Source organism: Botryllus schlosseri, chromosome 6 (assembly GCF_051294905.1).
Source record: "Botryllus schlosseri isolate E-star chromosome 6, Bs_hap1, whole genome shotgun sequence".
Classification (NCBI taxonomy): domain Eukaryota; kingdom Metazoa; phylum Chordata; class Ascidiacea; order Stolidobranchia; family Styelidae; genus Botryllus; species Botryllus schlosseri.
Window position 1 is genome coordinate 30220850 of NC_137241.1, and position 16838 is coordinate 30237687.

The following is a 16838-nucleotide window of genomic DNA, read 5'->3' on the forward strand; positions in this document are numbered from 1 at the left end:
TCTATACTTTTTAAACTAATTCTTCGATTCATTTTTATTCTATGAATAGATAAAAGTGAATGAATGCGTCAATACAAAGATGACAGTTTGGTACAGATTTTGAGTTCTTTTTTTTATTCAATTAATCAAATGTCTGTAGATACTTTACAGTTGTCATGTAGCATTTTCAGGAAAACCCGAAGTTAAATTGGAATCAATATGAGATCGTAGACACATTTCACAAATGAGATGAGTATTAGATTACCTGCACTTCGCTCTGATTAGTCCAACTAGACAACTACAATTATCATTTCAAAAGGATATCTAAAAACGCGGCGACCGCCTCCTGTGCCATTATGTCGCTCATGCCCAGTTTCATGAGGAGGGGCTGTTTGATGGGTTCGCGACTGGCCGCCCACAGCTTGTCCTGACGACGCATCTTCAGAGTGGGGGGCACGGGGCCGCGAATGGTTTGCGGCAACGCCGGCCTGAAACGGAAAAGGGGTATTGAGTAACAAAATTTTGTCGGGAATCTACAGAGGTGGTCAAAGTAGCCATGGTTGGTGCGTGAGTCAGGGTTGTAACCAAGTCGCAAGGCTCCGAGTCACAAGTCAACCTCACTTTTATAGTTTTGACTCGAGTTAAGTCGAGTCACTTCAATTCACCACCGAGTCAAGTCCGAGTCCAAGGCAGCGAGCAGAGGGTCGAGTCTGAGTCATGGAATTATGACTCGAGTCCGAGTCTAAGTCATTGTGTTGACTGCTCAGTTTCCAGTTAGAGTCTTGGTAAACCCACTTTTTATAACTCTGTTTGGTGATATCGAATGGTTCGCATGTAAAATATACCAATTTTCCTCACTCCTAGCAGTTTCTGGTCGCATTTTCAGGTACCAGTAGCCCAACAGACGAAATCCCAATTGTGTGTTGGCTTCGGAATTACAATGAAATGTCGGTCTTGGCCGTCTGAGTCTCGAGTCAATGACTTGGTTCGAGTCATGCGCAATGACTCGAGTCCAAGTCGAGTCAATACACAGATTGACTAGAGTCGAGTCGAGTCATTTTCGTATTTTGAAAAAATGACTCGAGTCAAGTCGAGTCATCAGAAAATCGTGACTCGAGTCGAGTCGTGACTCGAGTCATTACAACCCTGGCGCGAGTAGAAGTAGAAGTAACATAATGCCTTTTTACTCTAGTACAATTAGAAGTTAGCGATTTCCATCAAAGTAAAAAAGTTGGTATTTTAGCTCACGTTTGCACAAAGAACAAAAAAACTGTAGAAATAGGCATCGTACAGCACATTGTTACTGAGCACGTCAGAACATCCATCGAGCATTATCGAAAACTAGAGCAGTAAATGTGAACAAACGCGATGAGACATACCTAAAGAAATCGGCCGCGTACTCCTCGAGCGTGTACGGCGCCTCGGCTGGTTCGTCAAATTCAGCTCTCTGTGACGCCAGACGCAATTGCTCCTTCTCCAATTCCGCGGGAGAGAGAATGTACAGGTTCTGAACAAATTCAATTCTAATCTCATTCCTGGTTTTCCTGAAAATGCTACAGATGAACCGTATAGTGCGAATCGAGCCAAGCTTACTGAACAGGCATTTGCTATTCTCATGCTTATGGGAATCAATTTTGGTTTGCTGCAAACTGATATTGATTTTTGTTGCATTTGAAATTCAGAATTGAATTCCATTTCCGAGCTTTTACGGATTTGGTAATTGAAATTTAATTCCCAAAAAACTGTGTCTTGCGTGGCTTTGATTCTAATTGTAATCTAACTTGGCAAAAACTGTAGCTATCATTCTATTTGTGATTTAATTCCCAAAAAAAAACTATGTGTCTATCATTCTAATTCTAGTCTAATTTTGAAAAAGCTTTCAAAATCCTCAAAAATTAAGTCAAACATGGCCTCTACTATTTGCTAATTTGTCAGTTCAATATAGTAGCTTTTGTATAATAGGGCATATATGGTGCTTTAGTGTTATTTAGGGGGTCAAAAAGTCATTTGAAACATGATGGGATTATGCGCAGAAAGGATAAAGAAAGACATTATATTTCGCCAATTTCGTACAAATTCTGTGCTGTTCAGCTATATTTCAGCTACGGCAGTTGCTAACTATTGCGACTACATCAAATTTTTTCCCTCGATTTCTCTCTCTTTACTTCTAATCCATGTTGAAAATCTGAAATTTTCCTAATTGTCAACTCACCACAATAGTCTGTGGAGGTTTTTGCAGCGTGGGTATAACGTAAACGCAGTCCGTCGGGAAACTTCCCTCCTCCTTTGTCTTGTCGTTAACACCGCTGCTGTACCCCGTGGACATGAACGCAGGGCCGGCCGCTTCGTCAAGGTAAATCAGGTCGCCCTTGGCAAACGGCATGAAGGCCGGTTGAGCTGAGAGAGAGAGAGACAAAGAGGGGGTTGAAGTACAAGTGGAAGTAGCCTATAAGTCAGGGAAAAATTATTTACATCTAGGCTGCTTCAACTTTTACTTGCAAAACTACTTTTCAATCTTTGCATATGGATTGTACAGTATAATTCAGTATCGGGGGGCACCAGTACCTTTGTTGGGGTTGCTGTGAATGGCGACGACATATCGCGAGCGTTCCTTCAGCCCTTCCAAAAAGTTGGCGACAAGTTCGCTGACGTCGTCCGCGTTTCCAGATGTAAAAGTGTAGCTGTCTCCTCGCAGCGTCGACATCGTAAAGCTGGACCCGGATGTCTTTGTCGACGCCCGGTTGCCTGGGACAGACAAATCTCTTGGATTAGAATTTGAATCATAGCTAAACAATTTTTTCCAAATTTGACTAGAGCTAGAATGAAAGCTTTTTCCATATTAGATTAAAATTACAATGATACTTATGATAGCTACACAGTTTTCTCCAAATTAGATTAGAATTACTGAATTTGCAAAAACTCTGAAATTGAATTAAATTCCGAATTAGAAAGAAATACAAAAGGTTGCGAGCTATACAGTTCTGCTGTAGCAATTTCAGGAAAATCAGAAAATCAATTCAAATTAAAATGAGGGCTTAGAAACATTTCACAAATTGTATTAGAATTAGATTACCGCCATTTTTCTCTAATGATAATTATCTAGTTGTCCGAGTCTGGAAACATGCTCGGTCCGTACCTGCGATGCTGGTGATTTCCGGGAAAGAAAGCTCGAGCAGCACTTGCTCTTGATCGTCCACGATATAAACTCCTGAAAATGACGAGTTGTTAGACTTTGTGTCACAAAGCAATCTGACTCAAGTCCATTCCTAGACCAAGTTACGATTTCAGACCACACTTTCACAACTTCTCGACAGTTTCCAACTTTAGACCACAATATTCCAGGCGGCAGCCTTACCCGTCCAATTCACGGCGATGATCACTTCGTTCTTGGGCAAGGAAGGCCCCGAAAATTTGGAAACTTCGTAAAAGCGCGAAAAAAGCAAGGGCCATTTGAAACGAGCAAACGTCACCACTTCTTCTTGAACTCTGGTCGGCTCCCAACGTTCGCGACGATAGTTGGACTGCAACAACAACGGTATTTGAGGCGGGGCGGGTCGAATAGTGACGGTCCTTGCCACTGAGAGTGAATTTATCACCGACAATTATAGTTTCGAAACTATTTTTCACTGCGGAATCATTAAAACCTTAATCGGTCGTATCGCTGCATACGAAACATGTAGTGAAAAGCTACACACGTTACTGGAAATCCCGTATCTGTGAAGTCGTGAACACATAGTGCCATGACATAGGTAGCCTATTCTTGCAAAAATAGCAAATTATCTATAATGCGGTATAACACTGGCGTTCTATTCTTAGTGGTCGCATAACAGGTACATATTTGACAGGGTTGTAATGACTCAGGTCATGACTCGATTCGAGTCACGATTTTCTGATGACTCGACTTGACTCGATTCATTTTCTCAAAATACGGAAATGACTGGACTCGAGTCAATCTATGTATTGACTCGACTTGGACTCGAGTCATTGCAAATGACTCGAACCAAGTCATATGACTCGAGACTCAGACGGCCAAGACCGACATTTCATTGTAATTTCGAAGACTAGTAATAGTAAGGTAACACCTCTGTGGGATTTCGTCTATTGGTACTGGTGCTTGAAAACGGGACCGGAAACTGCTAAAAGTGAGGAAAATTAGTATAGTATAAATGGGAACCATACAATATCACCAAACAGATATAAAAATTGGACATAACAAGACTTTAACAGGAAACTGAACAGTCAACACAATGACTTGGACTCGAGTCATAATACAATGACTTGGACTCGACCCTCTGCTCGCTGACTTGGACTCGGACTTGACTCGGTGGTGAATCTAAAATGACTTGACTTGACTCGAGTCAAAACCATAAAAGTGAGATTGACTTGTGACTCGTAGCCTTTTGACTTGGTTACAACCCTGATATTTGAACTTTCATATCCTTCATACTGCTGTAACGTCATAATGAGTGATACTCGACTCGACGCCTAATACTCGAGTCACAATCGATTCACTCGCGCCCTCGATTTCGCCCCGCCCTAGTCGCAGGTTCTCCATGAAACTTACTTTTCCCAGCTCTTTCGCGATGAGTTGAGCCCAAAGTTCCGGCGTTTTCTGGCTGGTCACTGACCTGTCTGGGACGTAGCTTTGCACGAGAGACACGAGTCTTTGCATCTGCGACAGATGAAAATTTAATTCATACTATCTTAACAATTTTGACAAAATACGGCTTTTTTCATTTTTCAAAAATATTTTACCTAAATATTATTCTTCCTACACAAATGATGCTTATGCTGAATTATACATTCATACTGTATTCAGAATTGCTGAAAGTAGTCAACTTCGCTACTCAAGTAGAAGCAGCCTATTTCAAAGCATGTCAAAACTACTTCAAGTGTAGGTAGGACATTTCAGTCAACAAGTAAATCAATTTTAGTGAATAAACGTCGGTTACGTTGAATTGTATTCTAATACTGTATTCAGAGGCGGTCTACTAGTCAACTAGTTGCTGACGATTACCACTGACGAGCGTCATCAGAATATATTTCAATGTATCTCAACATGAATACATTATTTAATTGTATATTGAAGAACTCTACCTCCAAGCGTCTCTTATAATTCTACATAACTTATAAATTTGACCAGTTTAGCCCCGAACACAAACCTGGACATCGTCTCCGTACTCCACATAATATTGCTTGGCCGCGATCTGAGCCAGGTCGGTGTCCGATTCGCAACGGTACTCGCCAAACTTGATGCCCCGGACGATCTGCTGGTAGATGAGCTTCGTGCTCGCCTGCAATAGGGTTTTGTTAGCGTGTGCTCGAGCACGAGGCAGGGATTTTGAGTCGAGTCAAGTTAAGTAACTCTGTTTTTAGGGAACTCAAGTCAAGAGAGATACCCGATTTTGGAAAATTCTTTGGAAAATTTTGGAAAATGACTCGAATCAAGTCAGATAGAGTCACTCAAATTTTAAAGACGAGTCAAGTCACTCGAATTTTGGAGGTGACTCGAGTCAAGTCAATACCTATAAAATTTAATGTGACTCGAGTAAAGTAATTAGCAGTAATTAGTTTTCTAGGCGAGTCAAGTCGAGTCAAGTCAAATCAATTTGACTCGTCACCTGATTCGATTTTTGAACGCAACTCTCTCATCAAGTCAAGTCACTAAATTTTTCAATGTGACTCAAGTCAAGCGATTTTTCACGATGATTGAGTCAAGTCAAGTGACTGCATTTTTTTAACGCGAGTCAATTCGAGTTTTGCCTCTCGGTTTATGAATTCGACTCAAGTCAGGACATTCGATTTTGAAGGTTACTCGAGTGAAGACAATTTACTTAATTTTTAATGGACTCGAGTCAAGTCCAGACGATTGAATTTTGAAGCTGACTCGAGTCACTCGATTATTCGTACTCGAGTCAAGTCACGCGAAAAACTCGACTCAAGTCGTCCCACTGACCTTATCCATGGCGGGGTCGTGCCACGGTGTAAAAATCTCCTTCCGATAGAACAACCGCCACGGCGCCATACTCTCCTTGAACCCCTGTTCTTTCGCGTACTGCTCGCACTGAGAAATGGCGTCCATCACGTGGTCCCCGCCAGACCCCAGCGAGGACACTTTGTCGTAGAGGGCCACGTAGAGAGAGAACCCAAACTGGTCCACGATGCCCACTTTTTCGGCCAGAACCAGGCAGAGTTCCCGGGCTGTAGCGGCCGAATCGGCCAGGAGCGTTTTGGTGGTCCCGTCCATGAACGTAATCGGGAGCATCAGAGGTTTTTTAGACTTTGTTGCCTGGGACGGAATCAACAGAGGCGGTCAAAGTAGTTATAGTTTGAACTCAAGTAGAAATAATTATAGTTTGTACTCAAGTTGAAGTAATGATAGTTTGCAATCAAGTTGAAGTGATTTCATAAATTTCTATTCACGTGCAAGCAGATGGGATGAAAGTATTCATCTTTAGTACTCAATATTTAAAAAATGTTTTGGACGTCACTGTCAACCCCATGAAATTGTTAATTTAGCTACAAGAAATATGCTTGCCACTTTTTTCTCACTTTTGACCGGTAGAAGCGAAGTGATTGCATTTGAAAATTTTGGATTCGCAAAAATAGGCTGGGCGGTGGGTAATAATCCCAGAATTATGAATGAAAAACTTAAATAACTTTGCTTCCACACGTTGTGTTTTGCATCGTTTTTGCAGACAACTTAACAATTTCATGGGGTTGACAGTAAAATTTTAAACAAAATTCAAACTCTTGCGTGTTGCCATCTAATAGTTGTAATCGAACCAAATTTTGTGTGCAGCGTTTTTCAGGCAACTAAAAATTTGATCAGTGAATGACCGGAATCAGGAGAAAAAATGTCAATTTTGAGCATCCCTACTGAGCACCTCTGGAATCAAGTCATTGACTCAATCAAACTCAACGCGGTTATGTACAATTACAAACCTGCAGCTCCATATAACTGGGAGGTTGACTCCTTGTTCCATTAGCAAACGTTCTCTTCAAACGTTGTTCGCAATACGGGGCGTAATTGGCGGGGCCCTCTCGGATGAAGCATTGCAGATAGTTGGCAAAACGGTCGTTGGGAGCGAAACAGCCGACGCACAACGACATGAGAATCCAGCCTCGGGCGTGCGACGATTTTGACGGGTTTTGAGACAGCTGTTTGCAGATTTGGCAGTAGATCTCGTCCCTGGAAGTAGAAATGGGGATGTGAGAGTAAAAACTACTGGATCTTCCAATTGCACTACTATGACTAGAACTACCTACTTTTTAAAACCCGAATTAAAACTATAACTACTCACCTTTTGAAATGCGCAAATAGAACTGGAACTAGTACTGATCAGTTTTTAAAACTAGTAACTAGAGCTAGAACTACTGGATATTCAAAATGCACTAGAACTACAACTACAGCCACCCACTTTTTAAAACTAGTAACTAGAACTAGAACTGCTCACTTTTAAATATCCTTTAATGCGCAACTAGAGATAGAACTAGAACTAGAACTACTTAAAAAGTAGTGGTTAGTTTGGCGTTAACTCACTAAATTGGTAGTTTTACAAGCACGTCGGTCTGAATTTAGCTTTACCTGATACCAGGCCGTAGAATTCCGTTTCCAATGATAAAATGCAGCTTTTCCAGATTTGAAGTCGGTCGGTTGATGATCATCGAGTTTTCCTCGAGCTGAAAATTCACCAAAAATCAACTGTGATTGTGATCATTTTAGAGTGGTCTTCCTGGACTTTTTTTTAGCACAGACACTTACATTTATTGGAGTGGACCACCCTTAGTGATTTAGTCCAACAAATATTCTTTTCGAGTTGCATTAATTAGACAGAGCGAGTTAGGACTAAATTAATTGGTAATATGTTTGGTGATAAGATTGTTAATGTATAACGTTCTTTCCAATTCTCTACTAGTTGCTGTCAATATCTTATTCAATTGAATTAAAGGACAATTTTAATGATTCCATTCCCCTTAGTTTATCAGCCTGAAATGAAAACACCAAGATTTTGATTGGTCATTCATGGACCCCTTTAAACTAGTCTGCGAACCCGAGTTCAAGAACCCCTGTTCTAGAGAAAAGCTCACCGCAGACACATCGCCATCTTTGAGTTGATTCGCGACTTCCTCTGTGATTTTAGATTTTTTCTTCAGAGTCATCGAAACGATTTTCTGCTTCACAGAGTTTCCTCTTCTTTTCGACTGAAACGGCAAGATGACAAAAATGTGACTTGAGTCAAGTTGAGTCGCTAAATTTTCGAAGGTGACTCGAGTCAAGCCAGGTCACGCGATTTTGAGATGCCTCGAGTCAAGTCACTTAATTCGAGTCAATTCACACGATTTAGGAATCTGAATCGAGTCACGTTATTCCATTGTGGAAAGTGACTCGAGTCCATCCAAGTCGCTCGATTTTTTGAGTGGACTCGACTCCAGTCAAGTCACATGGCATTTGGTTGACTCGAGTTGAGTCACTCGACCTTTTGAGGTGACGCAACTCAATGCAAGTCACTTGATTTTCGGAGATAACTCGAGTCAAGTCTGTCGATTTTTAACGTGACTTGGAGTCAAATCAAGTTACTCGAAGTGACTTAAGTCATGTCAAGTCACTAGACGTTTGCTTGACTCGAGTCAAGTCACAGGATTGTTGAAGATGACTCGAGTCAAGTCAAATCATTTCACATTTGGAGGTGACCCAAGTTAAATCACTCCATTTTTTAGGGTGACTCGAGTCAAGTCAGTTGATTTTTCAACGTGACTCGAGTCAAATCAAGCCACTCGATACTCAAACGTGACGCGAGCCAAGTCGAGTGACTCGGTTTCAAGGTGACTTGAGTCGAATTCAATGGAAATTTTAGGCAGAAAAACGTCTCTCACGTAGCTGTTCTGCAGATCTTCCAGAGTTTTGTTGTTTTTGGCGTACGAACGACCCAGCGTCTCATAGATTTTATTCATCACTGGAACATTCTCCTTGGCATCCCCGAACGTTGGTCGCGGTTCTGGCAGATCTCCCATGAATCTGAGAGAGAGATAGAGAAAGATTGAAGATCGACTGGTGTTGAGCAGGATTCGAGCCCTCCAACCCAATTCGAGAGACAATGATTTCGAGAACAGGTAACGAAAATCTATGGTCTTCCCACTAAGAGGTATTTGAGCAATGAAAAATAAAATAGAGTTTGGAGACTTTATTACCACTATGGCAGCCTTGAAACTTATCAGCAGGGTTGTAGGCAAGTCACAAGGTTCCGAGTCACAAGTCAATCTTACTTTTACAGTTTTGACTCGAGTCAAGTCGGGTCATTTTCAATACACCACCGAGTCAGGGAGCAAATGGTCGAGTACGAGTCATAGTGTTTAATGTTCAGTATTGTGCTCAACTCACTTCTGTGAAACTCTTGGGTGATATTGAAGGCCTCGCATTCATAATATACACATTTTTTCCACTCTCAACATGTTTATTCAAACGGATAAAATAGAGTCTCCGCGCTTACTTTTCAAGCATCGGTACTATTATACGACACTTATGAATGAATATTTTCGGCTGACACTCCTCAGGGGTAATCTTCAGCAACTAGTAGAGAATTGGAAAGAACTTTGTACAGCAACAATCGTATCACCGAATATTATGTCACTGACAAGTGTCATTTAAAAATATTCGGGTCTATTTCAATATGAACACATTCTTCAATTGCATTATGAAGTTCTGTGTCTCCAACAAAGTCTTCAAATACTCATTTTGCCCAGCCTTAGTAGCAATGACAACGTAGAAATGAATCCACAAACCTGAGTATAGTGATCCAAACGGCTAGAGCTGCAAGTTTATCTCCTTCATTATCGTGAGCAAGCAGAGGAGTACGCAGCGTACGCTTCACATGCGTATGTGTGGCCGTTCCCTGGACGTAAATACTTGAACGTGAGTTGCAAACTTACAATCTCATATTGCACAACCTGACCTGGAAATAGGTGGCTGCAAATTTGGCAAACTTGAACTCGGACAGATCTTCTTCCGAGCTGACGTCTGGCATGGCGGTCGTCACCACCTCGGACGAGCCCATCTTCAAGTCCTGGTAGAGAAACGGCAAATTCATGGGCTTTGTCAATAAAATCCGCATCTTAACTAGAATTGGAGAACTAGAGTATTTTCAGCTTTTCCAAATTAGATTAGAATTTGAATGATAGCTACACAGGTTTTTCCGAATTAGGTTACAACTAGAATGATAGCTACACCACATTTCGAAAATTAGGTTAAAATTAGAATGATAGCTACATAGTTCTTTCTCAATCATATTAGAATTAGAGCCATAGTTACAGTTTTTTTCCAGTTAGACTAGAATTTGTATTATAACAACACCAATTTTTTCAAAATTAGGTTGGAATTAGAATGATAGCTACACCATTTTAGCCAAATTAGGTTAGAATTAGAATGATGGTTACATTTTTTTCTATATTAAATTACAATTAGAGTTATAGCTTAGGGTTACCATACGTCCCTTTTTCAAGAGGATTTGTCCTCTTTTTTGACTTTTTTTTTAAAGTGTCCTCGGAGGACGCCCTTTTCTCCTCTTTTTTGAGAATTTTGGTCATATTTATTTTAGCCAAATTGGACTGAGATGCCATAAATCAGCACCGAAGTTACGCTCTGGCCGGTATTTCGGGAGCTGAGCAGAAAGTTGACCTCTTTTTTTAGTCAACCACCTGACAATGTGAAGGGAAAAACTGTATTTCGAGCTCTGAGTGAGAAAGTTGACCTTTTTTTTTAGTCAAAAATTTACCATTTTTTCAGAACTCTCCTCAGGTTTTGCAAGTCTGAAAATTCCGAGAAAGTGTCACCTTTACAGATTTCCAAGATATGGCAACTCTATTATAGCTACACAATTAATTTCGCAGTTACCCAACTAAGAATTAGTGAATTCGCAAAAGGACTACAACAAAATCGAGTTCACTTTATATCAAATCAGCATTCATTTTCATTAGCGTGAGAATGGCAAATGTCAATATGTCGGTGGCATGTCGATGGTATCGGCAAATGTCGATACAGATCTCTTGTAGCTTTATCAGAGAAACTAGAAATCAGATTAGAATTAAAACGAGATCGTAGAATTAAATTACCAGCATTTCTCTCTAATTAATCTCATTAGTACAACTAGTACTATCTATAGTTGTCCAAGTTTGATCTCAACAAATCTAGAATGCCTCTCCAGTCTCTTGTTTGTTCAAAAACCCTCCAAAGGCACCCAAGCGGAGAACACAATGAGAGAGACATGGTGTTGATCACAAAACATGAATAATTCAACAAGTTTCATAATGATTGGCTCTTAACGCCTCGCTTAAATATGCAAAGCCGGGTATTATATTGTTGTTGGAGATGGACACAATGATTCCAGTGCTCGATTCTGAATAGAGTATTAATTCTAATGATTGAAGTCGAATAGTGATACATACAGGCGCGCAACACCCCGTCCCCTTTGAAACGACCATTCTGACGCTAATATTCAGTTGCGATTCAGCAAGTTGTATTATCAGTGTTGCGCGCGGCCAATTAGCAAGATTCGTCTGTGCACCATATAACGTGACGCGATCTCCCGCTGAGAAAATCGCGAAATTAGGTCATTGATTGCCGCGCGCTCGGCATTCGTCGCTGCGGGACGCTGGCCCGATTCATCGCGTCTCCAACAAGCCCAGTTCCGCTGGCTTGAAGAATCGCATCTGCTTCCGAATTCCGATATCTAAGTGTTGGAGGTTTTCCTAGGCTCCTCCTCGCCACCTCATCCGCGTCAGCGGTGTCTTACAAAAAAGCCTAGAGGTGGGCCGTGCTATAAGTCGGCAGTTACGGAAAATATGAAGAATATCGGCCTGGTGTAAATGACCATAGCAGTCGACAAACACCATGAATACCCCAAAACAAACAAACAAACATCTGCAATAGGCCCGTTGCGCACTACACCATCGTTGGCCCGCACAATCGCATCTGCAATAAGCGTGGTACGAAAGATTTCGTCGCTGGACTAGCGAGCGCGTCTCGGGCCTAGCATGCTTTAGCTCCTATCTCGCGATGGCTTGGAGACAATGCCATTACGTGTATGCTGATTCGCGATTGTGATTAAATAGTGGCATAGCGAAACCGAATGCAAACGCAAACATGTGCGTGCGTAGGCTACATCCGTAATTGATTTCCGCTAATACTTAAACATAACCATCAGAAGATGCGTGTCAAGGCTTGAGTTATAAAAGATGACAAAGGTTTGAACCACCTGAAATTAACAATTCGGGCATGTTGACAAGCGCAAATCGTCGCCGAGGCCACGTAACATGCGTTGATGCGCGCGTCTTTATTTGTTCACGAGAGAGCGCAGGGACTCGCTAATTGATAGCACTTCCGGATTCGTTTACAAGCTTATCATACGCATAACTTCGTCAACAAGATGAGATTGTATGATCGTCATTTACCTACCTCCCCCCTATTCCTCTACGGTACCATAACATATTTTACTAACCAAATGTTCAATGTGGAATCTGCCATCTATTGATTCAATTAGCGACGATTCAGGTCGGTTGTACCGAGCCTGCGTCCGGTCACTGTTATTCACGATTGTATCGCACAAGCTCGGCATTTACTGTTGTTGTATATGTATTGTATAATGTTAGTCCTAATCTAATAATACTGTAACGGAACAGTAACGCAGGGTATAAACAGGTATTCAATTGAAAAACTATCAGGCCAGGTATGATGTCACTTTTGATAAGGGGCACACCGCACACGTAAAGTCTTCGAGTTTAATAAATTACACTGCAATGAATAAAGTCTGGAAAAAAGGGAGATTGCAACACTACAGCATAATGAGTTAGCTGAGATTCGGGCTCCCTTAGCATCCCGGACTCTGTGTATAGGAAACAGGAACCAACGGCTCAACATTAACGCTAACTTATAATAGTGCAATGAATATAGTCTGGAAAGAGACGGGGAGATTTAAACACTGAAGAATTAATGAGTTAGCTGAGATTCGGACTCCCTTTGCTTCCCGGAATCTGTGTAGGAAACCGGAACCAACAGCTGAACAACGCTAACTTAATGTTTTTGTGCTATTCATTATGAAGTACAGTTTAGCCTTAACCCCACCCCCTTCATAACCATGGGGTCTATGCAGCGGGTTAATGATTGATGACAACTAATGACATTTTGAATGCGATGTCTTGAAGCAGTGCTAAAAAATGAGCCAACGAAGAACAGAAACAAGAAGCCAAACAGCAAATTCCGCATATTTGCTTTCGGAGTGTAATGGTTCTTGGAAATGTGCAAGTTGTGGATCTGTCGCGCTTTCTGTCATTGTTTTTACGTGGACATCCACGTATGAGATCAAGTATACCAGTGGATCTTAACCTTTTTTTTCCCAGCGCCCCCTTTCGGAAATTTTCATGGTTTGAGAATGTAATTCACAGATAATGCGCCTTATGCGTAACGAATTAAACTAATCACTAGGGCTGGGCACAATCGAGTACCTGAGTGATTCGATCTGAATCACGCAATATGCTTCGAGTCGAGTAATCGAGTATCACTCGTTATGACGTCATAACAGAATGTAATACGTCAAAGTTCAAATATGTACCGTTTATGCCAACACAAAGAATATAATACCTCTTATCCATCTCATAAATGATACTTTGGTATTTTTTCGACCACACCGAATTCATTCCACTTGGTGACAACGTTGTGGAATAGTCATGACTTCGGAAATTTGCTACGTCCAGTATCATTCGTCCTACTGACATATACGTTTGTAACGAGCATTTGTACATCTAATAAAGATCGTTAATTTGCTTTAATAATCATCGATAGGTCGTGCGAAATACATACTAGTGATCAATTTTATCGAACTGTACAATCGGCTGCCAAGGTTGCGCTGGAGACGAGATTGCATGTATGCCACAAACCCGCAATAATTAAATGCCGATAATACATGGATCAGTTCAGACAAGCTTCCTCGTGTTGACGAACAAACGCGTCAAAGTTTGCCAGCGAGTCAGGCAGTGCAGTCGATTTAGCGAGTTCCTCATCTCTCGTGAATACAACTATTCTTCACGAAGGCGCGCGCGAACAATTGAATACGCAGCCTCGGTTACGACGAACTATTTCACAAATCAAACAGACCCAGTCTGTTGTGGAATCTATTCTGTAATGGCACCGATTCCAGGTAATTCGGACCTTTCTCATCACTGTTAACTCCGAGCCTTGCCACACATCTTTTGATGTTTTAGTATTACCGCAAATCATTTGTAACACCCGTGTAAGTCTGTTCGCGGCCAATTTGAAATTCAATTTAACGTTGCCAGTCGTATGACATAACAATCGCATAGGTGGAGATAGCAGACAAACCGAGCGAGGCCTGTAGCAGACCCGATAGCTTGGGCCAGCGATTATATTGGATGCACATTGTGCAAGGCCTGCTGTAAAAGGCCGGGCCTGGCCTGGTGCACGCGATAGTTCAGACTAGCGATAATAGCGCGCAGGCCTGCATCAGACGCGTTAAATCAAACCGCACGGCAGAAGTCAATGATCCACTTTCGATGGCCACAACGAATAACAATGTCAAGCCGCCGTACACAGTCGATTCTCGCTAATTGACAGCAAGCATTATACGAATTACCGAATTAGCATTTCAAAAGGACGGGGTTTCGAGGTTGAATGGGAAACTCCCTGGCTACGCGTGTGGGGTTTTAATACCGAAAACGACGCCATTAAGATCAGCCCGGGCCTACATAGGCCCCGATCAGCCAGTCAAATTTGGTCTTGAAATGGCGTCAGTGCAGCAAGAGCAATACGGACGCATGCCGCTCCCTTATCAATGGCAATTCATTTCTACCTAATGCCCAATGATTTGAAATTCGATATGGTTGCGCTCGATAGGGTCCGTACCGCAACCAAGTTTATTGGAATATACATGGTTCCCGTTCAAACTAATCGAATAAATTCAGAATTCGAGCCACCGAAAATTCCGGGTTTCATCAATATTTGACAGCGTAATTCAACGCTGTGCACTGCACACAGCGCAGTATTAATAGCGAATCAGACACCGACAATAGGGATGGTGTGAACGTGAGGTTCACGTTCGCGTTCTGTGTGTGAACCTCACAAATTTAGAGGTTCACGTTCACAAACGAACCTTGATAGGTTCTGCATTGTGAACCTCTTTCATATATTGCAATTTTCACCTCATTATAACATCTTTGGTTGGAATTTATTGCATTTCAACTGCGGGCCACTCTATGCATGGCGCTGGCAGCATAAAAATCAACACAAAACGAGCATGCACCTTGACAAACTCAAAAATTTTACTTGCTTTGTTACAAAAGTTTGCTCGAAATATTCAGCTTTCCGTTTGTGAATTTTTAGTAACTCTCTGCTTTGAGCTTGACTCGCAATGACACAACATCAATAGCGAAATACACTGCATGTAGTCGGCGTATGATGCTTATGCAACCAATCAATGAAATTGATATCGTTGTCTGATGACAAAAATGTAGCAGGCGTACCGGGTTAATCTTGACTTCATATGCATATTGTATCATAAAAACAAAATCTGTGCGATTGGGGTGTTGCCTACTGCTGTATAACTTGTTAATTGGGTAATATCGTTAGCACGTTCACACCACCCCTAACAGAAACCCGTTTTACACTCTGCTCAATATCAACGTCGCAATACTCAGATGCCGAATACATTGTCCGGTCTGGCCTAGACCGTTAAGTAGGGCTGGGCACAATGATTCGAGTATAAATTTTAATGATTCGAGTCGAGTTGCAAAAGGCGATTTTTTCGAGTACTGAAATTACAAGCTCATCGGCACTGAAAGTTAATTTATCAACGAAAATTATAGCTTCGATATTGAAGCCGTGAAACCTTGATTGACCGTATCATAGCATACGAAACGTATAGTACAAAGCTGCGAACGTTACTGGAAATAGCACATTTCCAAAGTCATGATCATCCCACAACATTGTCACCAAGTGCAATGCAATCGGTATGGTCGAAAAAATACCAAAGTATCTTTAATTTGATGGATAACAGGCATTATATTCTTTGTGGTCGCATAAGAGGTACGTATTTGAACTTTGACATATTACATTATGTTATGACGTCATAATGAATGATACTCGATTACTCGACTCGACTCGAAGCTTATTACGTGATTCAGAATCGAATCACTCTGGTACTCGATTTTGCCCAGCCCTACTGTTAAGGCAGAAGCTTATATTCCCTTGCAAGTCATTGTCGAAATCTTAGGCAAAGCGACGGAAGATATTGATTTTATGGGATAATTATATCATTTGATAGCCCCAGTTGATACATTTGGAGACGTTTAAAGCGTCAATATGTATTTCCACATTGTGGCATTATGTGGCCTGACTATGTGGCCCTTGAAAGGCTTGACTACAATACTCATATGTGTCTCATTTCTTTTGACTGGTAAATGGATAATTTTCCACTGATTTAACAAAGTGGGTATACCAAGTAACCCTATCAAACGAGAAGCTTAAATCTGGTATCTGGTATATTCGAATACGGATGAAAGATTCCAATTTCACATTAGGAAGGAGTTCACAGCATGTAATTTCTCCTAACATGTAGTAAATAAAATTTTTTAGGTGATCACAAAGCACCCAACTACAAACAATTGGTCCGAAAATTGGTATCTGCATATCGAACATCTGAGCACAAACATGAGCATAAAAGCTCACTTCCTGTTCAGTCATCTTGATATATTTCCTTATCATCTTGTTGATTAGCAAGGGAAGAGGTTCTACCAAGACATCAGAACAACAAATGAAATATACCAGGGCAGATGAGATGAACCATTGCACATAT

General features: G+C 41.3%; 2 protein-coding genes across 4 annotated transcripts in view; one reads left to right on the forward strand and one right to left on the reverse strand.

Moving 5' to 3' along the window:
- The window catches only part of LOC145440652 (kelch-like protein 8), a 328197-nt gene that overhangs the window by 239593 nt on the left and 71766 nt on the right, over window positions 1–16838 (forward strand). The gene's annotated exons all lie outside the window — the stretch shown is intronic.
- Window positions 1–16838, reverse strand: part of LOC145440623 (unconventional myosin-VIIa-like) — a 50780-nt gene that overhangs the window by 5014 nt on the left and 28928 nt on the right. For all 3 annotated transcript variants that reach the window (XM_080318299.1, XM_080318298.1, XM_080318300.1), the window contains 15 exons: window positions 9933–10043; window positions 9763–9872; window positions 8857–8998; window positions 8071–8184; window positions 7568–7662; window positions 6925–7171; window positions 5936–6268; window positions 5142–5273; window positions 4544–4651; window positions 3335–3500; window positions 3116–3187; window positions 2545–2724; window positions 2192–2376; window positions 1359–1486; window positions 304–467 (listed from right to left, as the gene is read on the reverse strand). In XM_080318299.1, coding sequence (XP_080174425.1) covers window positions 304–467; window positions 1359–1486; window positions 2192–2376; window positions 2545–2724; window positions 3116–3187; window positions 3335–3500; window positions 4544–4651; window positions 5142–5273; window positions 5936–6268; window positions 6925–7171; window positions 7568–7662; window positions 8071–8184; window positions 8857–8998; window positions 9763–9872; window positions 9933–10043 — 2287 coding nt within the window. The remainder of the gene's footprint in view (window positions 1–303; window positions 468–1358; window positions 1487–2191; window positions 2377–2544; window positions 2725–3115; window positions 3188–3334; window positions 3501–4543; window positions 4652–5141; window positions 5274–5935; window positions 6269–6924; window positions 7172–7567; window positions 7663–8070; window positions 8185–8856; window positions 8999–9762; window positions 9873–9932; window positions 10044–16838) is intronic.